Source organism: Trichoplusia ni, chromosome 7 (assembly GCF_003590095.1).
Source record: "Trichoplusia ni isolate ovarian cell line Hi5 chromosome 7, tn1, whole genome shotgun sequence".
NCBI classification, from domain to species: domain Eukaryota; kingdom Metazoa; phylum Arthropoda; class Insecta; order Lepidoptera; family Noctuidae; genus Trichoplusia; species Trichoplusia ni.
The window spans coordinates 3,631,330-3,652,373 of record NC_039484.1 but is presented as its reverse complement, the minus strand read 5'-3'; the positions used below and the strand labels follow the sequence as shown (position 1 = coordinate 3,652,373).

Sequence of the window (21,044 nt, the reverse complement as noted above, 5' to 3'; positions counted from 1 at the left end):
ATTTCTTCTGAGTAATTTTACTTATCCAAAAAGGGTTTATCTTATTTACCTTGGTTCACTGTTGTTTATTTCAATCTGCCCAGTTCAATTACTTGGCAAAGGCCTTTCCCAGTAGCATCTTCTAGCGATCCCGGTACATACCTATTTCCAAGAATTTTCTCCAGTTCGATCCATGCTAGGATTTTTTCAAAGAACAAATTTTAATGGACTATTTTCACAATACAAACATGTATCGCTCAACAATCGTATGTAAATTAGCAACAACTAATTTAGCAAATTTAAAGCGTTTGTATTTGACAAATATGGCGGAAAGAGTTTGCGTAGCTAATTAGCGATTGATCTAAATATGACCGCGTGAGGTTATGTAAATGTGTTAAATAACTTGTGACTTTCTTAATAAGGTTATTGAACTCTCATTCGTATTGTTTATAACTTAACTGATAAACCCCACTGCTGGGCATGTACACCGCCTTCGAAGCTCACTCAAAAAGAGATTAATATGCTCCCTTTATTGTCTCTTTGGCGTGCTTTCCAACTAAAATAATGCTTGCCTATAATGCCCCGTAAATCTGGACATTTTGGATATCGACTCAAATGTTATTATTATTATCATCCATTAGTTACCCTCTGCATTCCAAAAACCCCCTTCTCTTTTTCCATTTATTTCAGTATTTGGCTAACAGAGGCCAGTTTCGTGCGAAAAATTCGACTTTGTCTTCCCATCTTCTTCTGGTCCTGCCGCGAGGTCTTCTCCCGTCCTTTACTATCCTCTTTGCCCAGAATTCATTTGACCAGTTCCACTTGAGTTCTACTTTAATGGACTCAAATATTAAGGATTATTAAAATATTTGATACTTTATTCAAAGCTTCTTGTTAACAAAATACCATTATTAGCATTGCCATTCAACGTGCCATCGTGTTATTCAACAGAATGTATTTCTTTTTCAGTTTGCATACCCTTTTGATATAATTGATTGACTTTTGGTTTTGCTGGTGTTGAATTTATTTAATTATTAATTTTACCTTGTTCCTTTTTACATAAAGTTTGATGATTTTTTAACCATCCTTTAGCTAAGTTCAATTGAGTTCAATCACGCACAATTGAAATTTCGTTAACAATTTTTGATCCTAATAATGATTCTTAAACTGGTTTTGTGATGACTCGGATTTGTTTTTGCTAACTATATAAGGAAACATTTTCAGTTTATGTCTACTTGAGACTAAGTAACAACGATCATTCTTATTCAATGGGCCTGCAATTAAACAATCATTAGAGATCGTCGTACTTTGTGAGCTTCTTTTTATTTTTTATTACTACGTTACGCGGATTCAACTATCATCGTTTTACTCACATGTATAACCTATTATATTGGTATAGTGACGGCCAAATAGAGTTCTTAATCATGAGCTGACATGAAATGAAATGAAATCAAAATGAAATTATTTATTCTGCAAATAGGATATTTTTTATCACTTTTACATGTCTTTTTTGAGAACGATGGAGCCGACATTTCCTAGCTGACTACCCTAAGAAGAAATGTCGAAACAAACTCAGGGGTCGCAGTCTCTTTTAAAGTCATGTCAGCAGTCTCATGACTACTGACATGACTTGTTGAGTTACATCCAAACTTATTTTTTATCACTTTCAGTGTCACTCACTCTCTCACTCACTCACCATGGGTAAACTGAATTCTGTGTAGTGATACACAGAATTCAGTTTACCCAAAATATTGCGCAACATTCAAATGCAAAAAGTATGACGAATGCAAAAAACAATAGTTACGAGATATCTAGACATTTTCCATACTGATTTAAATATTTCATGATTTAGAAGTCATGTGAATGTGTGTGATTTTTATGTTAATAACTAATCATTTCTAAACATTGCTACTCACAGACGGTCATATGATTCCAACTAGTCATACTAAGTGATTTTTAAAATGGCATAATAATGTCGTATTTATTAAAAGGTTAATTCTCCAAATATAACCGTATAATTTGAATGCCAGTTTCTTATCCAATGCTTTTATTTTGTTACACTTTCTTTGCCTCAGGTGTTAACTGCGGTTCATCTTACTTAAAAAACATTATTCAACTTGTGATTTGAGAATTGTTAATTTAAGGAAATGTCGTCGTCAGAATCCTTTTTTTTAAGGCAAAGCATCCCTTCTCCCGCCTTGGGTTGAGCGGAAGGGATTGTCAGACCTTTACTGACTAAGACCAACCCATGTTCCTTCCTTCGTTGTCTATGTACCGGGACAGCGCGGGTAGCCTTTTCGGACAATCCTGCTGCCCCGGCTGGCATCAGCCCTAATGGGCTCCAAAGATCCCCTGACAACTCTTTGAGGCACGCGTGGAACATGAACGCGCTGTCCGGTACGGGCCTGGTGCTGATCGGACAGCAACCTTTTTTTTGGTAATCCTCATGGACACCCACTCCCTCGGGGGAGGAAATGGGTAGTGACATACTCTTACTGACTAAACCTGAACTGCCGTGCTACATCGTGCTACATACACAATCGGATAGTGACCTACCCATCACTCACCTTCCATAGCCTCATGGTCTTCAGAATGGTGTATTTATCTCATATATAAAACTGCCAGTTCAAGCTACAGCAAAAAATTGCAGTTTATAAATTCAATTGTCATGTATGATTCAATCGAGTGTGCTAGCTCGTGATCGATACAAACAAGGTTTGAAAAGTGCTAATTTATTAACCTAGCACTGAAAATTATTATCACTGTGTTATGAATGAGGAAATTGTTTGACTAACTACCGAATGCTCAATTTTTTTGATATTGATAATTTTTTGACTAAGATTCAGTTTTAAGCTGGCACAACTGTTTTCAGAGGTTTGCGAAGGCTTGACTTGTCCGATGCCTATAGACGGTACATGTATTCACCATACGTAAGATAAAAATATAGCTGTTAAGTCTCTTTCTCCTCCATTAAACATTGTCCGTGATAATTGTAATAAGCAATTTTTTAGCTAAGAAATTCACGTTCATTTCAGGCGAGCCACAGCTTGTGATTTAATAACAGTTCAAAACTTCCCTTTTACATTTCAATAAAAATGGTTTTGTTGCCAAAATAAAACACTTATTCAACTTCTTTCAGTAAATCAGTAATTTACATTGCGCATAAGCACGTAATTTTCAAAAGCGTTATTACGTATTTGAATCTCGAACACTAATTATTCATTGGCGATAATTAGCGAACGATCATGTGATGATTGATTCTTCGTGGTGTTCCTAATTTGAATCTAACGCTTCGTTGTTAGGGTTGCCAGTATTCTACAAATGCTCTTTATATATTTGAAAAAAGTTTCTTAATTGTTAGGTTTTTCTGGGAAACTCCGGAAAAGACACAAAGCAATTTTATTATTTTGATTTTTCCTGACTCAGTAAACATAAATATTGACCAAGGCGTTTGACTACAGTTTATTCACACCCGATAGCTACGTACTTTAGGTATGACGTAAATCAACAACAAATGTATTATTATTAATAATATTTATAACATCACATGACTGCTATCTGGAGAAAGTGATAATAACAAAGCAAAGGGCAAGACAACTAATTAGTTAATTAACTTTGCGAGAAATGTTATTATTGGTAACTCGTGATCTGTGCTGGTTTTATTTACAAACAATTGTGAGTACTCGTACTATATTATTGCTAAAAATAAGATTAACATAGTCTGTTTAGTTCCTCCCTTGTTTCCTATGTCACAGACCCTTAGGTATTCCTTTCTACCAATTTTCAAGAAAAATCTTCAGTACGTCCCGCCGAACTGTTATGAAACAAGTTAAATTACTAAAAATGAAAAAACTAAACTTAATGATACCGTGGTCACATTAAGAGAGAAAAAATATTTTTTTACATTTTCAAAGTTCACCCTACAAAGAGTTTGCTGAAAAAAAGCTCTTTATGAGAGTTTTTCTTTCGCTTTAGAGTTAAGCTAGCCTCTGTATAATTGATGAACTTGACTCATTTCAGCATCATGATCATTTCTTTAAATTACGATATAGCAAGATTACCTTAGAAATACTTTTAAAATAAACGTTAGACTTTACTTAACCCAACCACCACACATTTTCTTCACGAGACTCCCTCGCCTCAGAAAACAATACCAGCTGTTATTATTATATCACAATCCCGACCATCTTAACATAACCTCGTTACTCGTAACGACAAAACAACGAACTCAGCGCTAATTACTTCACAAAATACAATAACTTGCAAACATTATGCAAATCTTAGCGAATACAATTTCCCATTGACTGTCATACCGCTGAACTTGATCTAGTTAACGACAAATACTCGAGTTAATTGTTAGAACTTATGTTTAAATTGTTGGAATGTATAGTGATATTATATTGGTTGCTTGTTAAGGCGTAGCCTTACATTAAACGCGTTCTTTTCTCGCTTATTGGTCGTAGCGCAATCTTCAGTAGCAGTTCTCTTTTAATCGATCATCGAACACCAAACATTTTTTCCAAATGGAACACGTAGGAATAATTTTATTAGACTCTTGTCTATTTCCGGGTTCCATACCAAAATAATTATAGATATTATACGTTATATTATACACCTATTACCGAAGTTTCGCTATCTATCCGTTTATACTTCACCAGGCCGCGGCCTGGTAAAGTATAAAATATATGGTGAAATATATTTTATAACCCTTGACAGATACAAATTCGAAATATTTATAAACAATTTTTTTTATTTACGATTATCGTAAAAAGTATAATTCTAAACCAGCGTCAGTCAGCGATCATCCCACAAACATTCATTGTATACTACCCTCACTTCTTTAAATCATAACCATAAAACATCTAAAAAACGCGGACATCCTCGGACAGGCACGTAAACGATGATTACTGATCGTCTGAACAAGATAGACAGCTCACGACAGCCGGTAAACTGTTTAAAGTGTCAACCTGTCATCCTGCACGCGATCACCTAAGGTTAATGTCAATATAACTGCACTCAGAATTGCCTAGGTCAGTTTTGTTGGCATTTGAACGTATTTTTCCTTTGCCATAAATTGATCAGAAAATTTGCCAGTACTTATCCCAGATTTGGACGTCCATAGTGATCATAATTAGTGGGTCGATACCTCAGTGCATTGTAAATTAGCTTTCCGGTGTAAAAGAGCGAATATCCTGTATACTAAAGTAGATAGAGAATGATTTCTATTATCCCCATTAGTTTTGCCTCACAAAATGATATGAAGTGTATGATCATATGAAGTTACTCAGTGCCTCAAAAGACAAATGGGAGGCAACTAATAGAAAAATAACAGGTTCCATCGCAAGAAAGATTGAAGTGTATCTTTTATTCGTTTTAACGAGTTTAGTTTGACAAATTGGCGGGAAGAAAAAGAAAATAAATAAGCCCACTTTGTCTACCAGTTTATAGAAATGTAAATCAATGTATATTATACTATGATATGCTTAGGGTAATATGATATGGAACTAAAAGGTCGTTAAACAACAACAGTGCTAGCCTAAAAAATGCCCATGCCCGAATCAAAGCCCCTTCCCATGTAGAGATCTTTAAACTAAGTCAAAACACAGAAAATAGTCCAAGTAACCAGAAACCGTCCACTAATATACTCATCATCTAACATTTACATAATTTAGGACACAATAATCCCTTGAAACCCAACACTAGCATTCGCTCCCGTCTTCACGCATGCCAATTGCAGTAATTGTGAAATTTACCTCATCAGACGGTATTTCCTTTACTCCCACGGCAAGGACAATTGTGTAATGGCTCAGAATTGTACCAGGTGTTGTGTTTCACGCACTGCAACTTGATAACTGGGAATCTTTTCGTCCGCTGGAAACTGAGCCTATGTCCAATAAGGACTTAGAGATAGAAGTCGTTAATCATGTGACGCTGCGTCGGCCGCAAGTATGTTATGTAAAACTTCTGACTCTTATTCTGGAACCCTTTGTGGCCACTCCTATAGGCAGTGATCGCTATTACTTCTTTTTCACTCCCACATTAAGGAATTTATTCCTTGTGTCGCGGGTAGTGCAACCGACACTCAAGTCACATGCAAAATGACATTCAGAGCTAGGTCAAGCATTCGTGGATCACACAAACGTTTGGTCTATGGGGGGTCAAACCGAACAGTAGATTTCGCGTGGTAACCTCAACCACTCGGCTATCAATGCAGTCAAACTATCAACCAGGATTGAAGCATTGTGGAAGCGAGATGCTGCTTTATACAGTGTCCTCCGTCTTGCTCCTACAAATGCAACAGTATTTTAAGAACTCATAGTGCAGACACGAACAGTCAGCAACCTGATGCCTAGGTTACGATGAGACAAGCGTCCGGTAACACGATCTCTTGATAATGTAATCGTGCCACTCAAATTAAGCTAGTTTTGTGTAAGTGTGAGAACGATTCGAGGATTACCCTCGAAGGAATTTAACTACTTAGTACCTACCTAGGAAGCGGTGGCGAGACGATCTCAACGCTTACCAACCAGGCTGGTACCATGCGGCCCAGAAGAGAGAGTCTTGGAAGGATTTTGGGGAGGCCTTTGCCCAGCAGTGGGACACAGTAAGCTAGGAAAAAAAAAGTAGCTAGTGTACCCACCTAGGTACAGGCACTTCCAAAACACTCAGTTAGAAAATGGCTCCGTTCTAAGCTTATTTTATGTTATGTATCTCTTTTTTAATTTGTCTGGTTTATGGGAGTAGATAATGTTAAAATAATTTATAATTGAACGGCGATGGGGTCTTCTTCTCGTGACAATTGTACTACTTTAAAGACTCAGAGGTCTAGAGTAATTTGCTACACCATTGCAGCCTTATTGAAATGTAGATGTGCGGACACTTTAAATATCTATAAGTTTGAATGGCAAAAATTGCATAAAGTCTTATCAGAGATTCGCGTTCTTCTTTGCGAACATCTTTATTCTGCAATAGGAAGGATACTTAGATTTCTTAGCAAATATTAACAATATTAAAGACATAACATTAGAATGGAAAAATCAAGGATACCATTACTTTGTGGTTAAATTATAAATAAAATAACTCGGAGCCAATTGTTTGAGAAACCGCAGAAATCAATACATAGCTGTGAAAGAACGTTGTTCTATTTATGTAACTAGTAATAATATATACTTTGACTCAGTACAGTGTCTATTGAATACGTTGTGATGTTATATAATTGTGGAGTTCCCGTATTTCTTTGAGTTCCTTAACGAATTTTTAAAACTCTTTCAAAAAGATGATGATGGTTTTGTATCAACCATCTTTTCTAAGGCCTACGTTCAGCAGTGGACGGCGATAGGCTGAGATGATGATGATGATGATGATCTTTTCTAAAAATAAACTGAATTGTCCGAATGGGTTTTACTGCGGCCCTGATACACAAAGGGCAAACGAAATATGAGTAGTTTTTAGGCAGTAAAAGTCTGACATTCCCGATCGTTCAAACCAAAACGGGCGGAGTAATTTCGTTATTTTTTATCCAGAAAAAAAACATAATTTGTCAAAAAAAAAACATTGACTATTCTAATTTACTACCCCGTTTAAAGGTACCTAAATCCTTATCTAAAACCGTACGGAAGTTACGGAACTCATGGTCTACGAAGCACATGATATTTGTATGTCTAACCTTTTTTTTAGCTAGAACAATCTACATACTAAGACACAAAAGCGCTGTCAAAACCGTGTACATATTTTAAAACTACACAAAACATTGTGTCGCAAATTAGCAGTCTTCATTGTTTTAAAGGCACCCAGGCCATGGAGTAAAATAATTTCTATACAATTTTTGCTTTTTAACCGGCTGTCCAAACTCCAAAGGACCCGAAAAATGCTGACGGAAACAATAAATGATCCGAAAAATAAGTCTATTTTTGGAAATAACGATTCTCTCCTTTCCTCCTTTGAATCTCCTTTTTATTTCGAGTTTTTAATAAGAAATCATTAGTGTTTCAGGCCTATTTCGAAAATAAGTTGTCTGTTAAACTGTACTGTGAAGTGACGCCAGACGAAAAATCAACTTATTGTATCATCTTATTTTTTTTATATAGCCTGTTTTAGGACCTACTGCTGGCCAAAAGCCTCCGCTATTCTTTTCCAGACCTCTAGCGACGCGCCTACGCGTTTTTACTAGATCATCAATTTTTTTTGTTTACGCGATAAAATAGGAATACTCGCGAGACGTATCCGATATTACTTGGAAGTCTATCTGAGGGAATAAATTTGTCTATTTCCAATTGCAGCCGCCTTAGTTAGAGGTAGATCTTGTAATAATTAAAACAGGCACTTCATATTGTTTATAAGCTCATCAGTATTACGTAACTTAGTTAAGAGTCATGTATTGTTGCGAGAATAAATCGTGATTCCCAATAATTTTATGGGTAATGGATACCAAGTTTATTACCTATCGATTTATATGCTATAATTTATTGTTCTACACGTTGTTCATAACAAGTCTAGGCGAGTTTACGTACGTGCTTTAATTTTATGACTAGATTTTTTTACTATAGTTTCATATAAAATTAATTTGGATCATTATCCTACTGAAAGTTTGTATGTATGGATGTTTGTTCCTCTTTCCCGCAAAAACCACGATTATTTTTTCTTACAAAAAAGGCCTCTTTTCGCAAACGAAAGGTTTGAACTTGATCACCATGCTAGCTCACTGCTGGTTGGCAATTTCAAATTCCAATATTTGGAATACAGGTTCCCTCACAATGTATTCTTTCACCTAGTCATAGTTGCTTCGGAACAACATCCCATTGGTACTTTGCCTGCGTTTTAATCGACCCTGCACCATGTGCATCCAAATCCATGCATAGAATCGCAATGCCACCACGTCTTTAACCTAGATGAATCTTTCTCTTTGTCAGTTCCTTCTTGTAACGTATTCTATCTCAGTTTTACGTCATCACACGTTAAATAAAGCCTTTCTTTACTGTGTTATGGCGTCAAACAAGGTTTATCCGTAAATATTTGTTATCATTATGAAGATTTTAACAAAGCGGGTTAACATAAAAGTTAAAGAATTAGATCTTTTTTGAAAAGGGTTTTAACTCTTGCCTATTTTTAAAAAGGCTTGTCGTTTAACAAATAAATAAATCTGATTTTGTCGAAACGAAATTCTTTATCATATTTGTTTACCGTACTAATATAAATGCTAAAGTATGTGTGTATGTTTGTGACCTCTTCACGCTCAAACCGCCAAACCGATTTCGATGAAATTTAGTATGGAGGCACCTGGTACCTTAAATCAACTGCTTTAATCCTGCTTAAAGGAGCGTGAAATTTCTATAGCTATAATCGACATCTACGATTTATTGAATAAAACCCTCGACAGTAGCATCCTAAAAAACAGTTTTTTCTCATACCAGTAGGTCCTGAGCTCAACACGTTCAACCAAACATACAAACAATTCTACTTGACATACTATGGCATCACATAGCAACCATACTCAGTACCCAGGCACCGAAGATAATAACCTCGTGACTTGGATCAGCTCGTGTGGTTACATAACTCACTGTAAATGTGCAAATCTGTGTGAGATCTAATTAGCAAGATTTTATCTCGCATCCGCTTGAATATGGCTTGGATTTATAAAGGTTTTATACTGAAATATATCTTGCAATCTTTTATGTACTTCCTCATTTTTTGTAACTAAGTTTTATGATCTAAAAACGTTTAAGTATTAAGCGCTTCACACACAGCACTTACAATGTAAAGATGATACATCTCATAACGTCTTTCCATAAAAATCGTCAGGAGACCACACACGATAGCTATAATGTATATTTTTACATCTTCGAATCTTAAAATACAGAGCGATACGAAAATATACATTTATATTTCGATACATCTTAAGACATCTCAATACATTTCCGTATATCTCTCTTCGAAAAGGATGTTCTAAAAGTTACATTAAAAAGGGAGAGATACATTAAATTACCTGTTGTGTGTGTGTGATACATTAAGATAATTTAAAGCTATACATCCCGGGATGTAATGTACATTAATATACATTATAGCTGCTGTGTGTGAAGACCTTTATTACTAGATGCATGCTCTAAATAAGCTTTGACCCGGACTCGATTATAAGTCTCTTACTTTTTTCTAGATTCGTTTTCGCATTATCCTATATTGCATGCTTTGTTCAGATAACATAGGTATCCAAGGTTACAGATCGCGGTTGTCCTGAACTGCCTTTTAATTAAGTATCGAGAATCGAACTCTCGACACGTCACACGTGGGGTTAGATTTATTCCAAATTGCCTATTTGTCCTAGCACTTACAGATTTTTTTAGAAATTCATAACTAATTCTTAAATACGGTTGCACATAAGCGCGAGCTTTTTGTTGAAGTTCATCGACACCGCCTGGTGACGTCAGGTGCGCGTACGCAGAACAGTTGCAGTTTTCTTGTAAAGCTGTAACAAGTTTGGCTACTTGTCTTATGTAAAGCTCATTCAATATTTATGTTTTATTCATTCAGTATGGGATTTGTTTATAAGATGGTTAAGTTTCTAACACAAGTAGTCGTAGGTTTGATTCTTGTTCATGGTTAAAATATATCAGTTATTCAGTTGATGGGAAGATATTCAAATTATTTAATGCCTGTTAACTATATAAGATCCAAGTAATCCTAATTATATTAACAAACTATCAAATTATATCATCACTCATATACCTACTTAAAGCTTATTTATTATTATTATTCTTTATTTTTTTTAATTATCACACTAATCTACCATTACTGGTTACTTAACCTAATGCGGTAACTAGGACTAAAGAAAGGTCTAACTCTGAACTAGGGTTTCAAAGATTGAATTATTATGCACATAGTTGCAAGTCTAAATTCCAGCAACTGTTTTAATATGTAATTTTCTGATAATTCTGATATGCATAGGCAATAAGTTAGCCTGATACACATGCCCATCATTGCTCCTCCTGGAATTGCTTGTTGCTTCCTCCCCTGTTAAAAAATCCTTACTATTTACGATTCCCATGTTTCAAATTTCTGTCTTTCCGCGATTTCTTGGAGTTCTCTGAATAAATTGGTTTCTATAACTTTAAGTCCATTGAATTAGATGCATGTTGTATTTTTATTTTTATTATTTATTTCATATTATTTTGGTTATCAGTTTGGTTTTATACAAATTAACTGTTACAATATCCCAAATCGAGATTGAACCTGCAGTACCTGTTGACACGGTAACCTATACAACTCCGGAACACATGTCACCAAACAGGTTGGTATAGTGACCTCTTATACTTACCGCCATTTTCAAGGCAATGTAAATAAGTCAAAGATCTGTCAACATTATATTCGTGATTGTGTAATATACAGTTGATAAGGAATTCCCTATGATTTGGAAGTGTATCGTGATCGCTAATTAATGACGCCTGACCATACTGTTGGTCTAGTGGTTAGTAGCCTTGACTGCTGTGCAGGAGGTCGTAAGTTCGATTCTGACCCAGTACAAATGTTTGTGTTATGAGGACGATATTTTTTTCTATGTCTAGTTATTTAGTTTAGTTTATTTTTCTATGTTTATCAGTTATTGACTTGCATTGATCGAATCCTTAAATTTCATCATAATAAGAAAACATAGTTACTTGAATCGTCGAAAATCAATAGTCTCATATTTTTGTTGATGTATCGCAGCTTAAATACATCTGTGAAAATTTCAACTGTCTCACTATCGCGGTTCATAAGATACAGCCTGTTGACGAGCAGACAGCGACCTCAGTAAGAGGACTCCGTTTTAAACCTTTGGTTACGGAACCTTAAAAAATACATACCAGACCCAAGAATACTTATCAGACCCATTATAAAAGTAACCGGTAATAGTTTGCAGTCGCAATACAAACATACCGTGTATACGGAAGGATTTACGGATTGAGATAACGTTACTTACGTTCAGATTCACGTGAACGATTAACACAACCTTCACTGTGTTTGCCGAGATTAAGATTATAGTATGTGCTCGACACTGATTTTCATATATTTATGTGTAGATTACTGAATAAGTAGCGTTTTTCAGTACTTGTATTGTTGTAATATACACCGTGATTTTTTTATTCGTCTAACAAAATCAGCCCAGTTCATGTATCCAATGACTAGAACACGTTCATGATAAAAAATACGTATTTATGAGATTTGAAAAAAAAAATGTTTTTTTTTTCAATATTATGATGCATTTCGTAGTTTTTTAGAAACACAGCTCTATTGCGAGCGCGGTTCGAGCCTTGTAACAATGGTGAGGGGCGCGGGCGACGGCGTTTTTATCATTTTTAAGAGTATATTTCAGATTTATCTTGTTAAATTTCTTCGTACTTATTATCTTAGTTGATGATAAAAAAAATCGCGCCTAGGTACCCCTAGGCGCGATTTTTTTACGTCGGGTACATGAACTGGTCTGCTTTTGTAAGACGACTAAAAAATCACCGTATATTAGCTGTTGCCCGAAAATGATGCCACGCAAATCGGGATGAAAACTATTTGTTAATCAAGTTTCATCTAAATCCGTTTAGTAGTTTTACGTGAAAGGGGAACAAAGAGGAACTTTCGCGTTTATAATATTACTAGGATTATTCTTTTACTTTCTGCACTGTTACGAATTATAGTTATAGACAGCGCAATATGTATTACTAGCTGTTGCCCGCGACTTCGTCCACGTGGTTAGAAGATATAAGTTATGATTTATACCTGCCCTGTTTTCACATTTTCCATTGTATCTTTGCTCTTATTAGTCGCAGCTTGATGATTTATAGCCTCAAGCCTTCCTCGATGAATGGTCTATTCAACACAACATGAATTTTTCAATTTGGACTAGTAGTTCCTGAGATTAGTGCGTTCAAACAAACAAACTCTTCAGCTTTATATATTAGTATAGAAGTATAGATTGCAAAAATCCTTTTGATTAATTTATCCTATTCACCACTTCAATAAGTCCATCAACTTAGGATATTGCGGTCCTCTGCTGGACATATTGTCTACCTACAACACCCGATCATTTTACATCCAGTCATAGTTAGCTACCTTTGTTAGGTCATCAATCCAACGGGCTGGAGTTCACTCCCATCCGTTACAATGTCGATCATCTTCGGTATACCACCACTCTACCCATTCTCTGTCATATTTGTTACTCTTTTGTCATTAGATTACCTTATTAACGTTCCTAGGCTGATGTAAAAAGTCTTAGATACCGTCGTTAAAAAAATGCCACGTTTCATTCTGCATTTAAGGACTCCGGTTGGGTCCGAAACTAGATAGATACGCTTAAGTAAATTGTTGAAACATTTTACTATTAATCATTCCACGATAGTTACTATAACAAAGTATATACTTCATTGTAACGTTTTCTCTTCTCTGGATGTCAGTTTTTATAGAAAATCTTAAATTTTGCCAATTTGTTTTGCTAATTTACGCTGTTTTTGTAGACATTAATTATAATGTAAAAGGTGACTATAATATTTTATTTTGAAAAACAGTAACTTATGGAGTTTCTTGCCGGTTCTTCTCCATAAGAATGACCGGCGGAACCGTGCAACTAGAGTCATTGTAACGTTTTAAAAGTGCCTGAGAAACGGCCTATTTGAAATAAAAACTTTTTGATTTTGATTTTGATATGGCTGAAATAAAAAGTACTGCACCTTTTTTGGTATGAGACAATATTGATGTGAAGTCACTAACAAAAATAATTGACCATTCAGAAAAACGTGACCGTGGTAATCTGATACCGGGTACCTCACTTCAATATTCTCGGTAGACATACTAGGTACAGACCTACAGACGATCTATAAATACTCGCCTCCCACGTATCTGTAAGTCTAATTGCAGTATTAATTGTACCACTACGTAACGAGTATTATTAGGATCCGTTTATGTCCCCTTTAGACCAGATTTCTCTTGATTACTGGACCTTTGTACTGCGTCGTTTGAATTCTTTTGGTTTTGATTACTTTGGTTTGCTCTTTTGCAAATAGTAGTGCTAATTTAGGTTGTTCACGTATTAAATGTCTTGGAACATTTTGCTGGATAGGCATTCTTCTTTTTAAGATACTTTGAATACGTTAAAGAAATGATTCTAGTTGTGCTGGAAGTCGAGTTGACACCAGAAAGGCAAAGAAACATTTTAGGCAAAAGATTAATAAGGTTGGCCGTTTTTTACTCTCCTATCTGTAGGTACCTATTGTATGTATATAATGTTAAATTAATTCCTGCCATTGATTAGAAACAGTTCATTACTCGATCCAAAGATTATTATATTTTGTATCTTTATTTAAGCCGCTACAAAGATCCTTCTATTATTCAATTAATTGCACTGTTGCTTGGACTCCTAAAGAAACTATATCTTCTTCAATATAATTTAGTAGCAAGAGCGTCAATAATTGAACTCACAGATTTAGTTTTCAGCGTGCTTTTCATCCGGTCATTATGAAAAAACTTCCTGAATTCGTTGGCCTCTTAGTAAATCCATCTAAACACCTCATGGTCTTGTGTCACATACCTCGCCAATGCCAATACTTGTTAAGTGATCCACTTAGCACGTTCAGACGCTCTGTCAAATATTAGTTTTGGTTGACGTTATGTAACGTGACAATGCAATTATATGGAGTAGTTGTGCATAATATTTTATGCTTTTTAAAAATTGTGCCTTTTCTGGCAAAGATAATACATCTGTTGCGATTCAAGATGAATTGGTTTTCTAAGGTTTACGCAAATATTAGACATTGACATGAAACTACTTTTACGGATTTTATTGCGGTTTAATTTTAGGTTTTAGTTCCCGACGTTTCGAAACCTTTGCAGGAATCATGGTCACGGACAGACTGAGATGGCGTTCGTCTTGACAGAACATGTTGCTCGTTCTACCATGATACCTGCAAAGGTTTCGAAACGTCGGGAACTAAAATCTAAAATTAAACCGAGATAAAATCCGTAAAAGTAGTTTCATTTCAATGAATTGGTTTTTTTAGAGAGAAATATTATCTAAATGCCTTTTTCACTTTAAGCTTAGAATATACAAGATACCATATTAGTAAGAAGGTTAGACATCGGATTGTTACTTACTTACTATATATTTGACTCTTCCCTATCTGCAAATCTTTTAGGTAGGTTAGATCAAGAAAGTAAAGTCTCCTGCTAGAACAAAAGTCAGTCAAGTATCCTTAACGAGAATAACAATATTGTTTTTTTTTTAATATAACTCCTGAAATTTTAAGCCCAGCTTAGTTAAGCAAAGAAAACTCACCGAATTAAGATTAATGGAACATTATTTGAGAGCACAAGGAGGACAAATATTGATATTTTCCGATTTATTATCTTCGCTACACAAGAGATTATCTGATAAACTTTGCAAACAGAGACTTGATTCAAGGCAGTATTGCGCAAATTAGGCTTTCAGTGCTTATACTTTCTTAGTTTTAAGCAGTTGGCTTTGACCAGTCTTACCAAGAGACACTGTATTTATTATCCCTTAAACGGACTGTAAAACCCAAATATATATATTAATCCTTCCATGTGAAATACGGTATATAGTTTAATCGTTAACGTCAATAGAAAACATTCAAATGTATGGAGATAACAGGTCAATGTCACGTGACTTGTCGAAGTGGACTGTCATTCCCATACATTTTTGCGTTGTTTATCGATCATAGAAATATGGAAGCCGACACCAACAAAGTGTGTTGTCTGTGGGGAAGTCTGGATTAAGTTATAAGCTGTTAGAATTATAAGAATGTGGTTATAAATTGTGATGCGAAATTAAATTTTAATTCAAAATGGTTGATCAAGAAATGGAAGAGATTGTCGAAAAGGGAAGCAGGGTTGTGGTATGTTTAAATAATTTATGTAGAGAGTGTTAGAGTGGAATAATTTGTTATAACTTAAGTTTTCTAAATAAAGGAAAAGAGCCTACCTCTTCAAACAGGAGGCAATGCAAGTCTTTACACTAGACAATTAGGTTTTTAGACAATTGATTTTGATGTCTTTAACGGCCGTGGCGCCATTGGACACTAACATTTTCGGTTAGGAAGACTTGCGGTGCTCTGCGTATGAAGAACTGTACTAAAAACCTGGACAAAGCTTGTTTGTGTCTCTTTTTAGAGGTTTTATCTCTCTTTTTCGCACGAGACCCGTTCCTTTTTCAAGGCCTTTTTACACGGAGATACAGATCTAACATGCAGAGGACTTTTGAGAGACTTTAATATGACAATTAATGGAGCTCCTATCAAGGTCCAACCACCCCTGCTCTATATAAAATCAGAACTGAACGGCACAAGGTTTACTATTGTAAATTGTCGTGATAAAACTAAATTGATCTCTTGGTATAATTAAATTAAATAGAATCGTGTCCTTCACAAACTATGGAATACTATCGCATCTTCTTTTTAACAATGTGTATTTTATTATTATGATTATAAACTGTATTTAGGTTTGCGTAGTGAAAGGTCAAATATTATTTCAAGCTTCCCAATACATTCTTTGAAGCGAACGTTCTTCATTACGTTAAATCGTGTTGTACGATTTAACATTAATCAAAATATTGATAAATGAATTGGCATTGAACATCGTTAACAAGTGACGTGGGAGTGCTGAAAGAATTTTACCGTAATTTGATATGATTAGTGGTTGTAAAAGTATTAATTGTTGCCGTATTAACTATGAACAAAATGGAAGAATACTTTGAGACGTTCTAACGAGTATTGAATATAATGAAATTGATTTTTCTGATGAATTTTTATTCAAATTCAATTATTTGATTTAGATCATATTTATATTTTGTATGTAATAAATAAACAAGCCCTAAGTAATTAGTATTTAATCAAAATATGTAGATGAGTGTATCTGGACACTGGATCCACCTTTGCAAAGGGGAGAGTCTTACCGGTCTGAAGAAAAGTTCAGGAAGCCATTGGATGACGAGCGCAGGCGCGTCATCATAGAAGCGATAATACGAGTATATGTGATAGACTTAGATAAATAAGTTGTATGCAAGAAAGCGTTTTTGAAGGAAAACAACAAAAGGAAAATGGATCGATTTTATTAAATCCAATATGATAGGCTCAAATTATATAAAAGCGTGATAGGTGTGACGAAGAATAGATTTAATATTCCCTGTCCAGCGTGAAAGCAGAATATACCGATTATATTATTGGTCATGTTATTATTTACATTTACAACAAGTAGAACACCGTTAAAATGCATTAACCTTATTTTACCAACTGCTATAGGAACATCAGCACAATCTAATTTGTTTTTTTGCTCTAAAATTATCAAAACCCTGACCTCCAGTTATAACAATATTAACCTAATTATTCTTAACAGATGTATGGTCGCTATCAACGCGACCTAAGCGAAGCGGCTAGAGAAGAAGCAAGAAGACTCAGAAGACTCCGCAAGAAGAGACGGAAAGACGACAAGCTCCGACAGAAGGAGCTGGAGGCGAGCGGCAAGCACAGACCAAGAGGGAAGTTCTTCAAAGTACTAGGTGAGTAGAATTGAAGGTTCCTGGAGGATAAATAGTTGAATTCCTGGATAGAATCTAAACCATGGTCAGTGAAGTGCTGTCTCTTCAATCACAGCATGCTCCAAATAACAAACATTTTTTTTTAAAGCGACTCCCGCAGGATGGAATTCAATCGTTGTGTCGCGGGGGCTTTCAAATACATTCAAATCACATGCACAAATACACCTTTAATTGTGAGCCTCAATCACACACTAGTTTGTGATTTCCAGCGGACAGAACATCCGAAAAATTTGATTTCGGATGTTTGTCAAACGGGAATAGTTTATAAAAAAAGACGAGGAATCTACAAAGGCTTTATTATTATCTTTTGCCCTTACTCCGACCGACCTTTTCTCCTCTAGGAGTTGGGAATCCTACCTCCTTCAGCCTTACGTAAAGTTACGCCTTACCTACATTAGGTTAACTAATGGCAAGTTTTAATAATTCTTGTAGGGAATACCAAATATTCACGTAAGTAAAGCTTCTTGCAGGCTATGTATGGAGGCACACGTTCGCGCGGCTCGGCGAGGACTGGGTCTTCCTGGCTCTGCTCGGCATCATCATGGCGGTCGTCAACTTCGCCATGGACAGGGGTATTGCTGTATGTCAAAATGGTAAGCATCTGTAGAAACTTGGATTTTGATTATTTCCTTTAGAAAGGAGTTGGTATTGCCTTTGTAATTCAAGGAAGCTTTGAAGGCTAAGTTCCTTAAAAGACAGTCTAGAAGATTTAAGATTTAACAGGAATTAGAAGACCTACCATTGCCTCTTAAAGTGATATAATTGCAGTTGTGAAAGGGTGCAAAATTCTATACGGCGTCGACGGCGTTTTTCTTTTACGACATTTTCTATGACCCTAAGATGCAGAGGTAGATGCTGTGATTCCAAAATTGTTTCTTTCACATGCCTATTATATCATTATTATATGTACTTTTCAATTTTTACACGTTTACAAAAGGATTCATGGAATGTAGGTAAGTAAAGAATTTAGACCTCTATTATAGACATTTCTGAATAAAACATGGTTTTTTATACTTTTAGTAGTATTTTCGCTCAAGTCAAAATCAAATGACTGTAACTTAAATCATTCTTGTACAGTTTCTCGACATAATTGAGGTTTTTTGTCATGTTCCAGCCCGTATGTGGATGTACAACGATCTGGCGACGTCCACCTTCAGTCAGTATGTGGCGTGGGTATCTCTACCTGTCTGCCTCATACTATTCGCCGCCGGATTCGTGCACATAGTCGCCGCACAGAGCATAGGTAATACTTGTAATATATAATACCAGCCCAACAGATCCCAAGGCTGGCACAGTCTTTTCCCCATATAGAGGAGAGTTTGAGCGTGAATCACTCACCAGCTCACTGCGGGTTGGTGATTATAAATATAAATATTCATCACTAAAACTACAGGGCCACCACTTTATTTGAAATGCTTGAACCACTGTTTTCAACTCTGGTAATTAGCTGCATCCAATAAGACAGGATACCGACGCCAAAATAATTGAGAAAGGCTAAACTTAATGAAGCAGATTATTCTAATGTATAAGAGTTACATCCATATAGGAAATTTTACAAAATTAATTAATAAATACAAAAATTGCCATAAGTGTGACACTTTTTTTTTTCAATAGTTTAGGGACTTTGACGAACAGTATAATAATATGGTAATACCATCGTACCCTTAGATAAATTACAAATTACAACCGAGAAGAATAGATTATGGCTATAAATTCTTACAAATATCTCGCTTTATCAGAAGTCGGTTTGTTGGACTGTACCTATTTTGTTCTTGCTCAACTTTAGAGCCCAGAACAAGATGTCACGAAGTCTTCCTCAATGTCAAGGAAAATTTAAAGACAAATAGACATATAAAAGTGTTACTTAGTGAACTGTCCTTGGTGGATGCAGTCATAAATATCCCTTCGGAATTTAATGATTCTGTCCTTTCTTTTATACTAAGTTCTTAAAAATTTCGCCACAATAGGTACAATTAGCTAAATAGGTAGACAGACTATAAATTTACTCAAATTGAGGAAAATTCTTAGATTTTTTATTCATTTATTGATTAATTAACTTCTTATTCCAATATTATTTACTTATTTAACAATATTACATAACACATTAGTATTGATGGGAAGAACCGTAAAGTAGTCATTGTAATTTATAACGGTTTTTAAAATCGAATAAATTATCTTGTTTCCATTCCACAACGTTTGTCAAACATAACCACCGGAGTGTTTCACCCTTCCCTTGTGCTTGGGACAACAGGAAGGCAAAGCAAACTATTTCAAATGTCAGTAAATTGTTTCCCTGGGGTACACTGAGCTTAAATGCTAGGTGGTTTACGTTGTGCAAATGTGCATGAAGAATTGCAACGCATAGCAATACACCGATACAAAAGGGCCGATGGCGTAGCCGCCTACGGGTTCAGGTTAAGTCGGTAAGAGTCTGACATTACCCATTTCTAGTAGGATCCACCCGCCTTACCAAAAAACAGGGTTTTCGTTGTTCATCATTGTCGATCCTGGTTTACAGGAGTTGCAATGAAGGGCATATGTGGTGGATTTTCCTACTTAGCCTCAAACAGCTCAAGCTGATAGCACTCGCATCCTCCAATATTTTAAAACCTCTTGTATAAACATAACTACTATCTCATCCTTAACCCCGTTTCAGGATCCGGTATTCCTGAAATGAAGACAATCCTCAGAGGAGTCCACCTCAAAGAATACTTAACGTATAGAGCTATGATATCCAAGATTGTTGGTCTCACAGCCACACTGGGTTCTGGTCTACCACTTGGTAAAGAGGTAAGTACTCACTTACTAAACAAATACTTAATTTTTTACATTTTACTAATCAACAGATGGTTCTTGTACTATGAGATATAGCTAAACACATACCGTTGTGAAAAAAGAGCGCCGACTTGAGATACAATGCGCTGTCTCCCTTTAATAAATGGCAAAAATCCTGTTGCAAAAGCTCTTAGTGATCTCCCAAACCATTGATTCTATCAATTAAGACCGAAATCTATCATCATCATCTCAGCCTATAGCTGTCTACTGCTAGACATAGGCCTCTCCTTTCAATCTCCAGCGCGAACAGTTCATTATTCAACGAGACCCAGCGGCTTTCACCAGGTCGTTGCGCGACGTTCCATCTGGCAGGTGGCCGTCCCACGCTGAAATACTACCGAAATCGAAAATATTTTTTTTCTTAATTTATTGACTTCCAACGAAAGAATACATTTTCTGCTCTCTCATCCCATACTATTAGACGAAGTTAACTATGTTTATTAAGTAACTGAACAGCATGTTTATCGATCTCTTCTTCTAGGGCCCATCAGTCCACATAGCGTCGATGGTAGCGACTCTGCTGTCGAAGCTGGTGACCACGTTCCAGGGTATCTACAGTAACGAGTCCCGCACCAGCGAGATGCTGGCAGCGGCCTGCGCTGTGGGAGTCGCTTCATGCTTCGCTGCACCTGTAGGAGGTAATTGGATTCAAATTGTGGATGAA

The 21,044-nt window shown here is 35.8% G+C and overlaps 1 protein-coding gene across 4 annotated transcripts in view; it reads left to right on the top strand.

The window, feature by feature from the left end:
• LOC113496238 (chloride channel protein 2) overlaps nucleotides 1-21,044 on the top strand; it is an 81,880-nt gene that overhangs the window by 43,422 nt on the left and 17,414 nt on the right. For all 4 annotated transcript variants that reach the window (XM_026875406.1, XM_026875405.1, XM_026875403.1 and 1 more), the window contains 5 exons: nucleotides 17,344-17,506; nucleotides 18,016-18,138; nucleotides 18,660-18,788; nucleotides 20,202-20,335; nucleotides 20,862-21,018. In XM_026875406.1, coding sequence (XP_026731207.1) covers nucleotides 17,344-17,506; nucleotides 18,016-18,138; nucleotides 18,660-18,788; nucleotides 20,202-20,335; nucleotides 20,862-21,018 — 706 coding nt within the window. The remainder of the gene's footprint in view (nucleotides 1-17,343; nucleotides 17,507-18,015; nucleotides 18,139-18,659; nucleotides 18,789-20,201; nucleotides 20,336-20,861; nucleotides 21,019-21,044) is intronic.